This window comes from Podarcis raffonei, chromosome 3, assembly GCF_027172205.1.
Source record: "Podarcis raffonei isolate rPodRaf1 chromosome 3, rPodRaf1.pri, whole genome shotgun sequence".
Classification (NCBI taxonomy): Eukaryota; Metazoa; Chordata; class Lepidosauria; order Squamata; family Lacertidae; genus Podarcis; species Podarcis raffonei.
This window is the reverse complement of record NC_070604.1, coordinates 108,393,132-108,412,866: the sequence shown is the minus strand read 5'-3', so window position 1 is coordinate 108,412,866 and position 19,735 is coordinate 108,393,132. Positions and strand designations below refer to the sequence as shown.

Sequence of the window (19,735 nt, the reverse complement as noted above, 5' to 3'; positions counted from 1 at the left end):
AAGGTGCCACAATACTCTGTTGCTTTTATCCAGATGAAGACCTGAGAGGCAAATTTAGCTTTTGGTGGTGCTGATACAATTTGTCCTGCCGTCTACAGCCTGGGGTTTGTTGTGCTCATGAAACCGCCTATGCAAATTGTACTGCAGGGTATTATAACCATAAATCGCAGAGTTGATACCCAAGAGATGAGGACATCTGACTAAATTTCTGAAAGATCTTTGGTTCTTAAATAGCTGGTCATGCAGACATAAAGAACAACCTGACCTTTCAACTTAGGAAAGTAAACACACTTGTTGGACCAGATGCTGCCCATGCAATTCTATAAGCCTATTGGAATTAGTGTCCATTTTAGCCCAGTGGACTTAATGTCTCAAGAGGAAATTTGGTTAAGGGTCATAACCCATTTCCTGGATGCCAGTACAAAGTAGAATGAGCTGTTCCTCTCCCCTTGGTACAATGAAAATAATTTCCCCATCATAAGCATGCAATGTGATGAGTTGCTCATTTTCTTACCTGGTGTGAGGCTGCAACAAAACGAATCCACCCATCGTCCAAGGAAACAACAAACTCTCCCTTCTGAAGATGCACATTAATACGGCCGCCTCCAAACAAGATCAGTGGGTACACAGACACCATGCTGCAGTCTCGAATAAACACCCGGCTGGTTTTTACCATCTCGTGATACACTAAGTAAGGGCTATCAAAGTGCCTGGTCTGAAACAAGGAACCCCAAAAAACTGGTGAAAGTTCAACAACAACAACAACAACAGGTTCCATACCTATGACTTCAGTTATACAATATATGACAGAGGCCATTGTTTTGCTGGGAAAAGGTTGTCCAATGCCAGCATACCATTTGCCAGGCAGCAGGGGCAGGAGAAGTCTGAAATCTTTACACAAATTTCACGTAGGTGTGTAAGCTGAAGGAGAAAGGAAATTGGCTGAAAATCAAATGGGACAAGTTGGTCATAAATTAAGTCCCACTGATTCCAATGTGAACTAAGTTTAACTAAGATTAGTCCGCTTCTCATCTTATGCATCTGTGCATAGATACAAGTCCAACAGATTACAATGAGGCTTACAGATGTGAAAATACAAGGAATTGCACTATGGACTGCTGATTGGTTTGCATGCACCTCTTCCAAGAAGGAATTGTATGTGTCTGGACAACAGCTACAGAATGACTGACTGGGGGTGGGAAAATCACCTGGTAGTTTACAGAGGATGGATGAATGTGAACAGAGCCCTCCTTCTTGGTAACAAACTTCAGCTCTGCAGCTTTTGGCTTCATTTTAACAGCTCCTGTACTGGTCTTCTGATACTTCCCTTCTGGCAATTTCACCTAAACAGTAAAAAACAGTGAACAGTGATAAAAATACTCATAAGCAACTTCCATTCAGTAGGGTTGTGCAGGAGGAGATGTTTCTTTAAAGCACTGGAAATACTGAAAAGTCTCTAAACCCAACAGAAGCACAAGGGAGAGAAAGAGAGAGATTCCCTTTTAAGGAATTGCTAATATCAAGCAGCTCAGCTTTCAAGCATGCAGCATAGAACAAATGCAATGTGTGCAATATGGACAGAAAAAGAGAAATGAAAAAGCACTGCCCTCTTACCTGAACCACATTGGGATACAGAGCAGCACATAATATGGCTGATATCAGCTTGAAGTTGTCCGCATTAGAATTTGCCTGTGATATAAACAAAAGGGTACCTACAAGTTAGTGCAGAAGTTTGCATGAAACTGGGTAAGCACATCACCTTGAGAATTCCAGCTTTCATGTAAAGGTAAGCTTCCAGACCTTATAGTTACAGAGATATTTTTAAAGAAAATATGAAGGCATCTATTTATTTATTTTAAAAAATACTCTCAAGTGTTAAGTGGTAGAGGTTCTGGGCCCTATATGCCCCTCCCTAAAAAGGGGGGCACCTCTGGACTTTTTTTAATCAGCTGGGAAGAAAAGGGTTTTCACATAATCAGGAAGCTCCAAATCACTGAACAAAAACACTGCCCGAGGTTCTAGCTGTCATTTTGGTTCCATTAAATCATGACAAGGAGAGTAGAATAGTCAGAAGGGGCGGGAGGGAAAAATGAATGCCGTTATTTGGACAGATGAGGAAAGTGGCAGAGAATGAGAGGAAGAACACCGTATAAAAGCTTATACTTTGTACAAAAGGCAATGGATGAATGAGACAGGGCAGCTCCATTGTCACTCCTGTTACCTCTTCTCCAGTTGCTTCCAGAACGCCGTCCCCTCCCTGAGACCACCTCCTTTCTATATCCTTGGCTCTGAGTCCCTCTTTCACAAATCCAATGTCAGACAACAGTTCTGTGAGCTGCCTTTTTAAACTGGCCATTTGCTATGGAGGAGAGAGGAAGAACACCTTTGAATAATGAGTAGCGTTAAGATTTCTGAACTGTGTCAAGTGATGTCCACCTTCTGTTCTCATTCTTTCCAAACACCAGTGATAAGCCACAGAAGACTTATGGATCACAGCCAGCTTGTGGCTGACTTCATTTTGCCCACTGCCACCGTTGCAAAAATGGGGAAGAGAGGAAAAGCTATGCTGGGAAATGTGAACTGCATCTACTGTGGAAAAATATGTGAAAATGTACTCTGAGGAAATATTGAATGGTTGTTGGGACTCCTGGTATGGTAGTTCCGTAACATAGCAGCACTGTTGAACCTCCAACACTTATTAAGGGTTATTCAAAGTGAAACCAAGCTTGCCCACCCCTACAGATTTTTCCCTGCAACATGCAACTGTGTTGGGTGCCTTTCCAGGGCACAGTCTCCCTTCCCATAGAATGGCAGCAAGGCTCAAGAGGACTGGCCAATGTGCTAACCGAACTAAGAATACGCCCTAGAACACAGCCCAGAATGAACTGCAATGTGCAAGCATTTCCCTGGCAGATGTGAGGCGGTTTCTCCATAGGCTAGTCAAAATGGATGCCCCTGGAAGTAGGAAGCTTAAAAACCACTGACATATATACCATATTGGCCTGTATATAAGCCTCATTTTCCCCCAAATTCTGACAGTGAGAAGTTAAAGTGTGGCTTATACTCGTGACCTTATAGTCTGCAGCCAGCACCAGGAGAGTGGCAAAGCAGCACCCGCCCCATGCATAGTCTCTGTCTTCTCCAAGGCCGGAAAGGAAGAGAGCGGGGAAGGGGAAAAGCCACCAGCAACGCAGCATGCCCCACCCCCCCGTATGCAGCCAGGAGCAGTGAGGAATAGAGCGGCTTATATTTGGGTCTTTTTTCTTTCCCCCCCTCCAATTTTAAAGGTGCGGCTTATATTCAGGCCAATACGGGAGTTAGGTACATAGGAAACTGATTTTTAGGAAGTCTATTTGTCTAACAGGCCCAGTACTGGATTGGGACTCTCCAGAATCTCAGGATCTTTTCCCCATCAGGTGCTATCTATATATTTTTGTAGACTGGAGAGATGCTGGTGGTTGAATTTTGGACCCCAAACGTGTGCTGTACCACTCAGCTATGGTCCCCGTCATAAATAAAAATACGTATCTTTGGTGTGTGGGTGTGTAGAGAGGCTTGTGTGCGTTTGTGTGTGTGTGTGTGAGGAGTACAGTGAGGAATTTTTTTACAGCTGATCCACACTCTACCTTTCAGCTAGGGTAATTTCAGTCAGTGGTTGGCAACCATAGTGCTAACCTTTATAATTCAGTCTCAGAAGCTAAGGAATTAAATATTATATGGTATAGTAGTTGATCCATTTCCCTAAATCCTGTCATCCATCAGAGATTATCCTCAACTTTTCTGGAAAAGCTGAAGTTATCTAAAAAGGCAGCATATTTTTATTTTATTTTTAAATCAACCCAATCATATGCTACACCCAGTTTCCACCTCTTCCATTGCCTGCCTGCCAAGGATAAACACAGATATATCACACTGTTAAGCCTGGGGTAGTAGTCAACCAAATTTTACTCAGAGGAAACCCACTGAAATTAATCAACATGACTAAGTGAGGTTCATTCATTTCAATGGGTCTGAGTAAAATTTTGTTGAACGGCACCACTGGGTACCACATCTTAAAGTTAATCTGCAAGTAACATAGTGAAATGCAGTGGGATAAAACCTTAAATGTACTGTATAAGCAAATTGGCCTAGAAAATGCCTTGCATGTACTGAGTTTTCTGATAAATGCAAAGTTGAAACCTATAAAAAATATTTTCATTATAAGATTGCACAACAGGAAAGCAGAACATAACAATTTGACATGAGGTTCAATATACACTTTTAAAACTCAAAATTGTGAGCAATAATGCTAACTTACCTGAAGAGCGCTTTCTGATAAGAAATTTTGTCTACAATATGTGTGACTTGCTTGATAGCCTTCTTTTGAAGCTGCCCGCCATCCCTAAATAGTGAAAATGTAAGCTGTTATAGCGTGCCATCTCATCTCTTAAAATTAGGAGGCTCTATGGCTACAATAACTCTGTAATCAATTACAGGGTGTACTTTTATTCCTCACCTTATATGCCTGGAGAAGTGCAAGATAATCACTGTTTCCTATTGCAAATTCCAGCTTTTTCTTGAATGCCTCCTCTCTTTTGTCCCATGGAGAAACCTTTTAAAACAAGGAACGTAATAATGCGACCTGTTCTCACATTAGCAAAGCTAATAATAATAATAATAATAATAATAATAATAATAATAATAATAATTTATATCCCGCCCTCCCCAGCCGAAGCCGGGCTCAGAGCGGCTAACAACAGTAAAAATAACACAGTTTACATAAAACCACAATCAATTAATTGAAATACATTCTAAAATCAATTCATTCTAAAATCAATTCAGTCAAATTAATGGCAACCATTGGGCTAGAGTTCTATGAGGATTACAGAAGGAGAGGGGGGGTCAGACTGTGCCCTGGCCAAAGGCCTGGTGGAACAGCTCTGTCTTGCAGGCCCTGCGGAAAGATGTCAAGTCCCGCAGGGCCCTAGTCTCTTGTGACAGAGCATTCCACCAGATCGGGGCCACAGCCGAAAAAGCCCTGGCTCTGGTTGAGGCCAGCCTAACCTCCCTGTGTGCCTTTGGGAAACCCGCAAGCAGGATTTGAGCACAAGAGCATACTCCCAAGCTTCAGTTTCCAGCACCTGGTGTTCAGAAGACCTGCTGCCTCCTTGGAGGCAGAGCACAGCCATCATAGCTAGAAGCCATTGATAGTGCTCAATGTATTTGTCCAATCCTATTTTAAAGTCATCTAGGTTGGCGGCCATCACAACTTCCTATGGGAGCATGTTCCATAGCTGAACTATGGAAAGCACACCATTACACAACTGGCAGATGTAAAATTAAAATACAGCCTACAGAGTTCAGATTTACACAGTGTATTCTGGGTATACGGAACTTTTGTACATTGCATTCTACAAGATGTACAGAACTATCCTATTTTATCCCCCCCTCCCAATTGTATTTATGCTATGGGAAGTGACACCTCTCCCAAACCACTTTCAACCATATAATAGGTTTAAAAGGTTCCGTTTTAAGAGTTTAGGAAACATTCCTTTGCACACGTGGACATATCTTGAAACAACAGCACTTACAAAAGGAGACTTGTGGGCCCTGCTTGCTGCAATTGTCAGTGCTGGATCCAGACAGCGGAAAATGGTGCCAAACAGCATTAGCTTCCCAATCCTGACATCAACAGGCAAGGAAGCCAAATGATACCCCAAGGGTGTGAGCTTCTCGTCTGAAGTTAAGGCTCCGACATCCTGCAGTCGTTGCTTTGAGGAACGTAGAGTTTCGGCTGCTGGTGGCTCAATCAGTCGCATGAGAACTGAATGAAGGCTTTGTGTGGAGAACATGTCCAAAATCTTAATTCTGGAAGGAAGAAGAAAATACAATCATTGGTCAGAGTTGGATACGTTAGCTTCAGCTACATAAATGTATAATATACACATATGTTAGCAGGCCTCCACCGAGAACTTTCTGTTGAGGTCTTGCTTTCTGGATGGGCAATGGCAGACACCGAAAAGCATAAGAAGTCAGTAACAAACAGGATAAGGTAAAAAGGTTAAAGGTAAAGAACCACAGCACCACCGGCGTCCCATATCAAACAGGATATAGTAGGGCTCACCAACCATTTTGGGCCTGTGGGCAAGCTTGCAAACTGCAGACACTGGCCAAACCAGGCCTTCTCTCTGGCAGTGAAGTAATTGGAACAAGTCTATTTGATTTACAAATCCTAGCCATTATGTTGTACCTACCTGTGTTAAATCCTGAGTTGCACACAGTATAGAATAAAAAAAGAGGAGGCAGCTTTGTATAGTAATTCCTAAGCTCTACCTGTTTCTCTCTTTAAAGCAGTGCAGCAAATTACGGAGCCTGGGCATTCATAAAAGCTAACACACACATTTTCAAGAAGTAGAGTAAGGACTATGGAAAATTATTTGCCCTAAAGAAGAATTAGGATGAAGTTGCAGGAAGAGGGATTTGAGAATGGGAGCTAGGGCAAATTACTATGTATAAGATATGCCAATCAGCAAGATATGTAAAGGTTGTTTCAGGGATGCTCTGGCTGCCAGTGAAAGACTGTCTTACCTGAGACAGAGCTGTTCCAAAGGCACTCTTTGTATTTCAGGTAACTGCTGCTTCAAAAGGTGATGACTGTAATGGTGGCTACTGAAGAGATGAAAACAGACTCCAGAGGCTACCCGGCCTGCTCGTCCTTTCCTTTGCAATGCATTGGCTTTGGACACAAATGTATCCTCCAGGCTTTCCATACCTTTGCTTGGATCAAACCTGCAAGGAGGAAGATATGGAACAGCTTTTGCAATATTCTGATAGGCCTTTCGGAACCTAGGGAGGTACAAAAGTTAGGAAACTGGATGCTTGCAGGTTATGCTACTGCAAGGCATTGTACTTGGGGCTGCATTCGAAGACTGTTTGGAAACCAGTTAGTGCAGAATGTAGCAACTAAATGATTAACGGGGACAAGAAGATGTGTGTGAACATATAAACACCAGTTCTCGCCTGACTGATAGCTGCCAATTTGTTTCTGGGCTCAATTCAAAGTGCTAGTTTTGATCTTTAAGCCTTTAACAGCTTAGGAACCAAATGCCCAAAGGACAGTGCATCTGTATATGTTCCTGCCTGGACTGTGAAATCATTATCTGAGGCTCTTCTCTGCATGTCACTTCTAATGGAGGTTCTTTGGTGATGAGATGACGGCCTTCTCTATAGAAGCTCCCCACCTATGAAATGCTCTCTCCAACGACACCTGCCTGGCATCAACTATATCATAATTTCACTGCCAGGGAAATACTTTTTATTTTTCTTGGCACTTGGGCAACACCAATTATTGGATTTTCGTATTCTGATTATGTTTTTAACATGCTTATGTGATTCTGTTGTTGTATTTTTACTCCTGTTGCAAATATTAGTCATGCAGAAGTATCCAGCATACAAATGCTTGTACCTCCTAGATTCCTAGAGATCCATCTCAATACCGTTTTAAAATCTTGATTATCCTTAATTACTGCCTGAAAGTTTGCAGAGTCAATTTGACAAATGCTGGGGGTGGATACCACCACTATAGAACATTGTGAACTAACATTGCTACATGTTTCCCATTTTATACCTGTAAAAATTCAAGCAGAAAAATATGGGTTGAGAAAGATGAGAGTGAAAAGGTTAGGTCTTAAAGGGAGAAGTAATAACTGAGACAGACAGTAACAGAAATAGTTCTGGTCACAGGGAAACTGAAAGAGGAAAAAAGGAAGGGTGAGAAGCTTGTAGCAGCTTAATGCAGGAAGCAAATAGCAGATTTGGGGCTTCAGTTTTGTAATGTCTTCCGGCTCAAGAGACATGGAACAAGGAAATCCATCAGGTAGAAATCTCATTGTGTATAGGCCCCATTTTAGCAAAGCTTTTTTATTTATTTAAATTGTACATGGTACTTTTGCTTATTATCTAAGCAAATGCGACAGCTAGACTGGTGACTGGGACTGGCCGCCAGGACCACATAACACTGGTTCTGAGAGATCTGCATTGGCTCCCAGTACATTTCCGAGCACAATTCAAAGTGTTTGTGCTGACCTTTAAAGCCCTAAATGGCCCAGGTCCTGTATACCTGAAGGAGTGTCTCTTTCCCATCGTTCAGCCCGGACACTGAGATCCAGCGCCGAGGGCCTTCTGGCGGTTCCCTCATTGCAAGAAGTGAGGTTACAGGGAACCAGGCAGAGGGCCTTCTCGGCAGTGGCGCCCACCCTGTGGAACACCCTCCCTTCAGATGTGAAGGAAATAAGCAGCTATCCTATCTTTAAAAGACATCTGAAGGCAGCCCTGTTCAGGGAAGTTTTTAATATTTAAAGCTGTACTGTTTTTAACATTTGATTGGGAGCCGCCCAGAGTGGCTGGGGAAACTCAGCCAGATGGGCGGGGTATAAATAATAAATTATTTTTATTTTTATTATCTAGGTACCTTTTTTCTTTCATCTTCCCTGAATCAATCACGTAGACCACATCATCGATGGTAATGGAGGTTTCTGCAATGTTTGTAGATATGATGATCTTGGTGACCCCTACAGGAGGCTTAAGGAACACACATTGCTGCTCCTCACTTGAAAGTGAGGAATGAAGTGGATAAACAACACAGCTATGAGAAAAAGATCAGAGGACAGGTTTAGAGGGCTTATAGTGAGGTTTTGTTTTCCATTTTTATATCACTTTTTTTACATACTAGCCAGAGCTGGAGAACCAAGGGTGTTTCCTGCTTGGCAGGGGGTTGGACTCGATGGCCTTTGTGGTCTCTTCCAACTCTATGATTCTATATCATTTGTGTCTGTATATAAGAAGAATGGACTTATCATGGTACAACAGGACTTCCCTTCCTCTCTGACCCACTACAACTCCCCCACCCTTGTGGCATGCCTCAAATTTGGTACACATCAATATTTTAGTAATTCAACTGTGCCAACGGTTTCAGGGTGGGGGAGGCAGAGAAGACCATATGAAGGACATTGATAAATTGCACAATGGGATGATTCAGACTTCAAAATACCAAACCATGGTTTGGCACTCCATGAAGGAGTCCTGTGTTCATGTCCTTCCCCCTATGTTCTTCTTTTGTGCTCAGATTTCCCCTCTTCCTTCTGATTCAGCGACAAACCATAGTGGGCTGTTGTGTCTGAGCTGAGAAAATGACAACTTGTGGAATCTAGGCATGCAAGCCTCAGTTTAAACAGATTTGCTGCAAAATCAGAAGGAAAGAAACCAAAGCACACAGAGTCTCTGAGCAGAAGACTCATCCATGTGTAGCTCCAAAGCATGGTTTGGCACTGCTTCTGAATTGACCCAATACATTTTCTTGACTGGCAGTAACCTGATACACAATAGGGTACCAAGCCAAAGAACTAAGGGATAAACTGGTTTACATCCAATAAGCTCAAGGAGTCTATAACCAACGTAGAACCCAATGTTTCTGCAGCATCCAGCTAAAAAGAGTATTATTTTTCAAGTTCAACTTGGAAGTACAGAATATTATCCTCCATGCACTAGTTGAGAATTATACTGGGGAGGGGGAAGAGATAAAAGATGCTGCAAGAAAGAAAAATGTTCACATACTTTTAAATAAGCAACTTAAAGTGATGTAAAAGTTGATTAAATGTCAGTTTTAATTAATTTACTTTTCATTAAAAAATATTTAGGCATATTCTTAATTTACCGATTGCTGCGCCGGTTATTGAAGAGTGGATTAGTTTGCAACTGCTTATACAGTGTTTTAATTTCTTCCATGCCTGGCAAAAAAATCAGTACTGCACCTAGATATGAGTATATAAAAAATGGTAGAATTAATAGAAATGTCTTCTAGAACTCAATATATACTCTTCATTTTTGCTCCTGAAGGCAACCACAATTTATTGCTCTTTCTCCCTCTACTGCATTACATGTTACGGTAAGATTAAATTCAACATCAACGTAAGTAAGAATTTTTTCCTCCTGAGGATCCTAACTCTGGGAAAAGTCCTATTATGCTTCGAAACCGTACGTCAAAAAGCTAGTTTCCTTTTAGAAAGAGGGAGAGCAGAGTAGAACTTCAACAAAAGAAAGCAGGAAACGGTCTTCTTGGTGCAACTGAGCTGCATAGGCTTGTAAAATAGGTCATGTGTTTCTCATCATGTTACCTGGTGGATACGAATGTTCGCCACTGACGATCCACTCCAGTAAGGCCTCGATTAATTCAAGATTTACTTTGTCTAAATCCATTTTCTCCATTGTTTTTAATACTGATTTGCTAACCCCTGAAAGAGAAAATGAGCATAATAACAAAAAGGAAAAGCCCTGTTAAGGTCATGAATTTTGTAAGCAACTCAAACTACAGCCACTTCCAAATGAATCAAACCCTTGATGGAAAGTGGCGGTCCAGCTGTGGCAGCTTCATGGTAAGAACATAAGAAAAGCCTGTTAGATCAGGCCATTGGACCCTTTAATCTGGCATCCTGTTCTCACAGTGCAAACTAGATGCCTATAAGAAGCCTGCAAGTGTAGCAGCACTCTCCCCTCCTGCAGTTTCCATCAGCTGTTGATACCGCCTTCCTCATTTATTTCATTTGGTCCAATACCTTCTTTCTATTCACCCAAATAGCATATTTTTTCAAGATCAAAGTCTGATGTTGCCTTATACATATTTGAAAATTGGGGGGGGGGGTTGTGCGTGAGACGGGGGGGGGTCATTCCTTCCAAAGAAAAACATTTTGGCCATGATTCAGTATCTCCAGCTGCACACTGGAAAAGTCACATACAATAGAGGAATTTGCCATTCTGGAGGCTCGCCTGGCAACTTTGTTACATTTCTTTAGGCACCAGGCAAAAACAACCCTTTTCTCTGAGGTGTTTGGCTAATTTAACAATCTATGGCCTTTTAAACTGCGTGTATGTGTGGCCATTGCTTCTATTCATCATTATATTACAGTGGAACCTCGTATTACGTACCTTCCTCCTTACGAATGCTTCGGGTTACAAGCTCTGCTAACCCGGAAGTAGATGCCCCTAGTTGCAAACTTTGCCCTGGGACGTGAGTGGAAGTCGAGCGCCAGAAGCGTGGCAGCAGCAGGAGGCGTCATTAGCGAAAGCACGCCTCATGTTAAGAACGGTTTCAGGTTACAAATGGACCTCCGGAACGAATTAAGCTCGTAACCAGAGGTACCACTGTATGTATTTTTGAGTTTTTATATTGCAAACCACCCTGTGATCTTCCAATGAAGGGTGGTACAGAAATTTAAGAAATGGTGAAAAAAACAATGATTCTCTAGTATAAGAGAGAAATAACATGTGCAATGAGAAATTCTCACAAGAGCATTGAGCATCTATCTGTCTGTCTGACAAGAGAATAGGAACCCTCTCAACATACAGGTCTCAAGACCTTTGCACTAGAGCTATATGCCCAAGGTTGTGACATGTACATGTACATGTACAGGTTTGAAAATGCCTTTCTGGTCATATGTACAATATATTTACCGATAATAAACTCTTAAAAATTATTGGCAGCAATGCACATTGCATAAATATTACCTTTGTAGCGGATCAGTAACTGCTGGAATGTTAGTTGCTGGTCTGGAACTGAATCTTTGGCAGCCACAGCCACTGTACTTTGCATCAGGCCAGAACGCCTTAGGTCGTAATCTACTTCCTCTGCAGCAGTCCTCAGGTGTCTTTCTTTCTTGTCCACACTTTGCTTTGCTCGACGCATATATGGGCTGCCATGCTCCAAGACATACCTGAATGCAAACAGAGAAATTGGGTATGGGGAAAAGCCATTTGCAAACCTTGCTTTCTAGATGGATGACTGCTCTAAACAGTTGCTTAGACCTTGTGGGCTGTGCGGTGTCATTTCTGACAACAAGGTAGAACCCAAAGAATTTTTTTTCAAAGTCTGAATACACAGCAGTCGTACAAATTTATGTACAAGGCATGTTAAATGTCCATAGACATTGGAGATTCCTAGCTTACCGAGTCACTGTAATAGCGTCTTCTATAAAAAACTGATCAACGGGGAACGTCCTACCTAAAAGAGAGATGAGAAACACAGTAATATAGTAATATAGGAAGAGGCAAATTACTTCATCAAAACTGGAGTTAGAGGAATGGAACCACCTCCATTTCTACCCATACACCATTCCCACTTGTATTAGCTAAAAAAGTTGGTTGTGTTTTAACAATATTTCAACCTACACTATAAGGAAGAGTGAGACAGCTGCCTCAGGTGGCAGGTTTGGGCAACATTAAGGACAGCAGTATGAGGAAAGGGCAAGATCTGACGCATGGGGCACAGCCCACTGCTTAGTGCCCAGCAATTTAAAGAAGAATTATACTTCATGTGTACTATTTTATTATTATTATTATTATTAGTAGTAGTAGTATTAGTATTAGTATTTATATGCCACCTATCTGACTGGCTTGCTCCAGCTACTCAGGGCGGCTCTCAACAAAAAAATAGTAAAATCACAATACAACACCAAACACTAAAACTTTCCCATATGTCTTTTAAAAATCACATAGCTGTATGCATGTGGGAGAGGGAGAGGGAATTTGATTTTCCAGCTTGGCCACCAAAGCTTTTGATTTAGGCCTGGAATGGGTGGAGGTATGTATCAACATGGAGAATATTAATAAAACAACCTTGTAGGGTAGGTCAGTAAGAGTTACAGTTATTTATTTATAAGATGTCTAGCCTGCCCTTCATTTCAGGGCAGATCACATTCAAATAAAAACAATACAAAAATGTATAATAAAAACCATCTCAAAGCTGTTGCTCTACACAATGCACGTGAAGTGCTTTGAGCCACTAAAAGGGCTGTACAAGAAGTTCAGTATTACCCTATTCTGATCTGATCTGACCTGTCCCGAGAAGGGTATTTTCACCTCAGCAGTACTCTACTGAATCTAAAAACAGAGCACATTTATAGTATTTAGGTTGCATGTTATATATATGAGGCAGAATGTGAGACAGAACATGATGCAAAATATTGTTATTTATAATATCACATAATTCTTATATGTTAGGCTGCCTTATTTAGTTTTAACATCTTTGGATTGATTTAGCTGAGACGACTTCCCAAGAAGGTAGTTACTATCAGTTGACTAATCAAGATAGCTAAATGTAAGGATACAAAAATGTATGTGTCCAGTAGGCACCAGTAGCTAATGTATAATAAAACAAACAACAAGCAAGTATTAATTATGCCTTTGTGCTCTGCTTGGGAGCTTCCCAGCAGCTGGCTACGGTGGGAAACAATCACTAAATGGAGTTTAGTGCAACAGGGCTCTAATTACATTCTTAAAATTAATATACCTTCCTGAACTCAGACATTTTTAGTAACTATGTTGCCGAGATAATATTATAAACTGTTTAAGAACAGTTAGAACAGAGAAAATGCTAACCAATGAAAAGTAACTTGTGAAGCAAAGTAGGGGGACCTGTGGCCTTTTAGATGTTACTGGGCCTTCCAGATGTTACCAGCTGATTCCAATGCCAGCTGCGGTTGTTGGGAGTTGAGTCCATTAACATCTGGAGGGCCACAGGTTCCCCACCTCTGCTGTGAAGAGATGGATGGATAATGAAAGATGGATAATGAAAATAATTAGACTGGTTCTCACCTGGTATGCTAACAACAGGGCAGGAGTTAAAGTACTGAGAAAAGAGCTCTGCATTCAAGGTAGCACTCATCATTATAATGCGCAGGTCTGGCCTCTGAGACATGATATCTTTCAAAATCAGCAGCAAGAAGTCACTGGAGAAAATAAAGAAAAGACATTTGAAGCTCTTCAGTGTTCATCTGCAATTCCCTGAAGCTCCACTACCATCCTGGCAGCAATCAAAGACCCTTATTTTAAGCTTTCTCTTATAACAAACAAAAACGAATACACATCTCCTCATTAAAAACAACAACAATCACAGGGAGGGACAAAAATACAATACTCTGTTCTGTCTCTTAGGCAAACAAGCCTCCTCTGCATAATGTGGAGGTGGAGGGAAACAACAGCCTAGTCCTTTGCAGCTGAACGGATATATTTTGGAGTGTGTTAATTTTGCAGCACATGCTGGTATGTTCTCAAAGCGTGTATCTGCATCATAAAATCACAGCCACCAGAAAATTAAAGCAGCCTGGAGTGTATGGATGAAGGACATGGCACACAGTGTTTACTGCATTTTCTGCTTTGGATATTTTAATGGGATATCCACATCTAGGGGTGAAGCTTTAGCAGGCTACTTGTTTATCATTTCACAACTACTGCATTATTGTATAATAATGATACATTATTGTTTGTGGGTCACTGAAGCCAGTGTAGAGGAGGTAAAGTTCAAATATGGCCTCAAGTCAGCTGCCAATTTGTAAGTGATACTACTGACCTACAGTGGTACCTTGGTTCCCGAACAGCTTAGTTGTCAAACAAATTGGCTCTCGAACGACGCAAACTCAAGAGTGTTCCGGTTTGCGAATGTTTTTCAAAAGCCAAATGTCCGACATGGCTTCCGCTAGAGTGCAGAAAGCTCCTGCAGCCAACTGGAATCCGTGCCTTGGTTTTTGAGCGGTTTTGGGAGTCGAACGAACTCTCGAACCAGATTTAAGTTTGAGAACCAAGGTACCACTGTATAAGGATTTTTAAAATAATGTTACCATATATTTGAAAACAAGCAAGATTATGGTAGGCAGTGTGGTTTCATAATTAGCAGCAGCCTTCTTCCAAGCAGATGCTCTCTGGGTTATTATGAGTTACAACTACCATCATCATTTATCTATTACCCATCCAACAAACATACTGCTTCTCAGGCAATATATTTACCAAAACTGTTCACACTGGCCACTCTGGCTAGAGCCGATGACAGTTGCAGACCAACATCTGGAGGGCACCAGGTTGGGGAAGGATGGATTAGTGTGTCAGACTAGGATTGGGGAGACCTGGGTTCAAATCCTCACTGACTAAACACTTGACAAACTGCTACCCCTCAGCCTAATTCACCTTACAGAGTTGTGGCAAGGATGAAGAGGTGTAAATCATGTATTTACTTCGTAAAATATATATTACATATATATCCCACCTGCTCTCCAAGGAGCTCAAGGTGGCAAACATGGCTTTCCTTCCTCTTCACTTTATCCTCAACACTACCCTTGTGAGGTAGGCTAGGCTGTCTGGCCCAAAGTCACTCTGTAAGTTCCATAGCAAGCTAAGATTTGAACTTGGGTCTCCCAGGTCCTATTCAGACACTCTTAACCACTCGCATTCCACACTTGAGTAAGAAGAGCAGGAGAGGAAATATGAAATACATGAATAGTAGAAGTGAAACCAACAGGCTGTGTTACCTTTCTTCTGTTCTCTCATGAACCTCATCAACGATAATATGGGTGACTCCTTTTAAACTCATGTCCCCTTCAAGCCTCCTCAGAAGCACTCCAGTTGTACAGTACAACAACCGGGTAGCTGAAGACTTGAAAGAAGAGAGAAAATGACAATAAGATCACCAACTAAATCAGTTTCTTCCCCTTATTTAATCCTATCACTGTCACTGCTTAGATTACACTCTAGTGCCTTATTCAGATTTCCATGGATCTTGTCCAGAAAAGTGTGTTGTTCCTTCCTATGAATAGCAGAAGTAAAAAATATGGGAAATTAGCTGATTAAAATTCCTTGCCATAGTTTGGTCACTGGCTGGAAAAGCATGTTCAGCAAACATCAAGGGCCAGTGCATAGATAGTGTTGCAATCCCTTCAAATACAGTAGAGGGAACTAGGAATGAGCAGACACGTCTTCCTCCTCTCTCGTGCAGAAAAGCAGTGCACAACAAGCAGTAAAACAATCTAATGACACTAAAACAAATAAAACGACGGCGAACAGATGTAGCAGCTCGGAAGAAAACAAAGATTAGTCACCAACTGAGTGCCACCAACAACTTGGCAAATGGAAGAGCTTTTGACTGGGGCTTAAAGATCAGCTCTGTGCCAGGGTGGGAAATCCAGAGTCTGGGTGCCACAGTAAAGAAGGCCTTATCACTCACCCACTCACCTCTCAGCAGGAAAGTTGGGTGGGGGGCAGAGACCCATAGAAAATATCACAGTGAAACAGCAAGCTTCTTCTTTTTACAAAAAAGTTATTTAAAAGCGGAGACTATTTCTGGCAGCAGTCACTCTCTCAGAAACTAGCTTTGAATGCAGCTTGTGCCTCTTTGTGTTACCAGGATTCCGAGTATTCTATGGATCTACAACACACTGCACACTCATGGATTTTGGTACCCAGAACAGAATTCAGCTTTCTGAGATGTTCAGCTGTTGTTTGCTTTCTTTTTAAACATGTTTCTTTAAAAAAACATTAATGGAAGCTGCACAACACTCCAGTGCTCTTGCATAGCCCCTTGATACTATCCTTCAACTCTCCCCACCAGCACAGCTAGAAAAAAAGGTCTACCCTTTGGACTAATAAAACAACAACAATAACAGTTCAATGTCTATTTGAGAATTCACTGCTGGGGGGGGGGATGGGGGGAAATTAGATGTGAGTGTCTATTGGCTTGCACCCGTGACGTCACTGGAATAAAAACAAAGTAAAAACCAACCAACCATTACGCTTTCTAGCCGAATTTGGTATCCGACTGTGACCCCAACTCTCTCCGTTCGCTCCTTGGCTACACGTTCAGCCACAGAAATGGCAGAGATCCTGCGAGGCTGGGTGCAGATGATGTTGGCTAAATTACTGGGAGGACCTTCTAGGGAGGCATCCAAGATAAACTGAGGAATCTGAGTGGTCTTTCCACATCTGCATGAAGGAGAGGAATGAAATAAAAAAGAAAATTCTCCTCTCCCTCAAGCAACATGTTAAGGGGTGTTGCAGGAGACAGCCTGACCTCCTCATATATCAATACACTCCAAACCTGTTGTCCAGGGAAAACTAATCTTTATGCTACTTAAACATAAATAAATCCCTGGTCTCAAGGAAGCTAACAAATCAGTAGAATACAATGGCAATAAAACAAAAAAACTATAATAAAAGGTGAGTTATATTTCACCTTCCTGGTTCCCATTTATATATATTCTTCCATTTAAATAAATGTAAAATTGAATCTGCCACTAACACCAATGAAGAACCCTTGTTAACATAACAGAAATCAAAAGAAGCAATCTTTGTGCAATATTGTCTAATAAGGATTGCAATTGTACAAACCAGCTCAAGCCAGGAGCTATTATTTTCTGCACTATTTATTCCAAACCTGAAATGTAGGCTAGCCGTATAGAAATACTCTCCTGACTCCAAATTGGAGCAAAATCTTATTTCATTCTAAGAGTCAAGTTTTGTTGTGCTCCCACAGGATATGGTCTCTTCCAATTGGCAAACCACAATGCTTCCTGCAAGATCTTTCAGATCTTCTTTGGATGGGTTTGCTGAAGGCGTGGCAGAGACCAGGAAACACTGGACTTATCAGACCTTGGGTTTGGTGGTGGAGTGGATACTCTCTGAGTATCCCTAAGAACTGGGCATCCCTAAGAACTGGGCAAATGATGCTCCTTCCATATACAGAGCGTGCCAGTTCTGCCAGTTCAGACCCCTGAAGATTCCTGTTCTACAGGCAATAAAATGCGAGACAGCTTGAATTCAACACTTAGAGGAAAGGAGGCACGCTGCCTGGGTTTTTTCCTCCTTCAACTATTTTCTCTCTCTCGGCCTAATCTCAATTCATCTGCTCTAGCAGTTGGGAGGGGGAGGAGAGTTTAGCCTAGATGAGACAGATAGCCAGATATAACTAGGAGGAAGAAAAGCTCCACCATACATACCTTTGCTGTAACTATTGACTTCAAACCCTCTCATTTTTCTTGCCTGAAGGGAAGGTCCCTTTTGAGTTTTGTAGGCAGAGACAGACTGCTTTTCACATAGTAAGTATTAACATGGTGTTCAAGTGTGCAGACAGTTTTATATCTTACCCAGTCATACCGCTCACAACCAGGACCTGATATTTGTTCAGCAATTTAAGAATGGTTTCTCTCTCTTCCCATGCAGGAAGTTTCTGTCGTTCTTGCAATATGGACTGGTAGTGCCTAGAAGACTGACAAATATATGTGGATTGTCAGTAGCTGCCTGTTACTGCTCAATTTATGATCCACAATTACATGAATTTCTTTGTTTGTTTACTATAGTTCACACACATCCAGAGAAGGCACACAGTTTCTAGACTGTCTTCCATTAATTCAGTAGATACAAGTCTTTACAGGAAAACAGATGTAACTGCTATTGATCCCACATATAAAGAACATAAGCATACAGATATTTTTTCAAGATACAAGAAATTCTAGCATAGGAAGCAGCTCTGAGATAAAACGGTCTTAAATACAAAACAAAATATAGATATTAAGGGTTCTACTGCATATCCAGAACTTCAAGATTCTTTCCTGGATTTTGCTATCAATTCCTACCTCCCACCAGCTATTATACGTACACACAGCAAATTGTTTGTTTTTTAAATGTAGCTGAAAATACGTTATAAATGTAACTCTGCCACTTATCTTCCAATGTTTACATATGTACCTTCTTTATCCTGAACTGACGGCAAATTTTATAATTTTCTTTGCAAGTTGGCTCTGCTAAGGTCCTGTACTTCTTTCGCCTGAGATTCACATAACTCTCTTTCTCTACGTGAACTGTCTGCAGCTCCTCTTCGTCGTTGTCGTCATCATCCTCTTCAGTTACCAACTCCTTGGTTGCTTAAAAACAGAAAGCATCTTAACAAACACCATACTGAAACATTAGCTAACCAGTCTTCAGGGGTGGGGTTTTTTTTAATAACATAACATTTCACTAGATCAGGGAGAAGAAATCTGTGGCCTTCCAGTTGCTGCTGTACTGCAACTCCCATAATCCCCGACTATTGGCCATGCTGGCAAGGAATGATGGGAGCTTAAGTCTGGAAGACCAGAGCTCCCAACCAGTGTGCTATCCTCATCACAGGGACTGGCATGCATTGGCAACAGAGAGTTCTCCATCACCTGCGGCACTATTCTTTGGGAAATCTCCCATCGTGAATTCTGCCCATGATGCACTGCCCTTGCAAGTGGTCACCACTTACAGTGGTACCTCTGGTTACGTACTTAATTCGTTCTGGAGGTCTGTTCTTAACCTGAAACTGTTCTTAACCTGAAGCACCACTTTAGCTAATGGGGCCTCCTGCTGCTGCTGCGCCGCCGGAGCACGATTTCTGTTCTCATCCTGAAGCAAAGTTCTTAACCCGAGGTAATATTTCTGGGTTAGAGGAGTCTGTAACCTGAAGCATATGTTACCCGAGGTACCACTGTACATGGATTGGGGACAAGGAAACTGACAATACGTTATAAAGGACTCACATGAGGACTTGAACTAAACAATATGATCACTGGGTAGGCCACTCGCTACAGGAGTGCCAATTCTAGAGGCTAGAATGAGGTCTTTACTGGCTTAGTATTGAGTTGACCTCTAGAACCTAGAAAGAAGAGGAGGAGGAGTTTGGATTTGATATCCCGCTTTATCACTACCCTAAGGAGTCTCAAAGCGGCTAACAATCTCCTTTTCCCTTCTTCCCCCACAACAAACACTCTGTGAGGTGAGTGGGGCTGAGAGACTTCAGAGAAGTGTGACTAGCCCAAGGTCACCCAGCAGCTGCATGTGGAGGAGCAGAGACGCGAACCCGGTTCACCAGATTACGAGTCCACTGCTCTTAACCACTACACCACACTGGCTCTCAAAGTTGCCT

The 19,735-nt window shown here is 41.8% G+C and overlaps 1 protein-coding gene across 2 annotated transcripts in view; it reads right to left on the bottom strand.

Annotated features, from left to right (window-relative positions):
- DHX57 (DExH-box helicase 57) overlaps positions 1-19,735 on the bottom strand; it is a 29,341-nt gene that overhangs the window by 1,602 nt on the left and 8,004 nt on the right. For both annotated transcript variants that reach the window (XM_053383494.1, XM_053383495.1), the window contains exons 6-23: positions 18,538-18,713; positions 17,937-18,058; positions 16,581-16,776; positions 15,330-15,454; positions 13,624-13,757; positions 11,977-12,031; positions 11,539-11,744; positions 10,152-10,268; positions 9,692-9,788; positions 8,450-8,623; positions 6,568-6,768; positions 5,571-5,847; positions 4,496-4,591; positions 4,298-4,381; positions 2,222-2,359; positions 1,615-1,689; positions 1,209-1,343; positions 515-715 (exon numbers count right to left, since the gene is read on the bottom strand). In XM_053383494.1, coding sequence (XP_053239469.1) covers positions 515-715; positions 1,209-1,343; positions 1,615-1,689; positions 2,222-2,359; positions 4,298-4,381; positions 4,496-4,591; positions 5,571-5,847; positions 6,568-6,768; positions 8,450-8,623; positions 9,692-9,788; positions 10,152-10,268; positions 11,539-11,744; positions 11,977-12,031; positions 13,624-13,757; positions 15,330-15,454; positions 16,581-16,776; positions 17,937-18,058; positions 18,538-18,713 — 2,609 coding nt within the window. The remainder of the gene's footprint in view (positions 1-514; positions 716-1,208; positions 1,344-1,614; positions 1,690-2,221; positions 2,360-4,297; positions 4,382-4,495; positions 4,592-5,570; positions 5,848-6,567; positions 6,769-8,449; positions 8,624-9,691; positions 9,789-10,151; positions 10,269-11,538; positions 11,745-11,976; positions 12,032-13,623; positions 13,758-15,329; positions 15,455-16,580; positions 16,777-17,936; positions 18,059-18,537; positions 18,714-19,735) is intronic.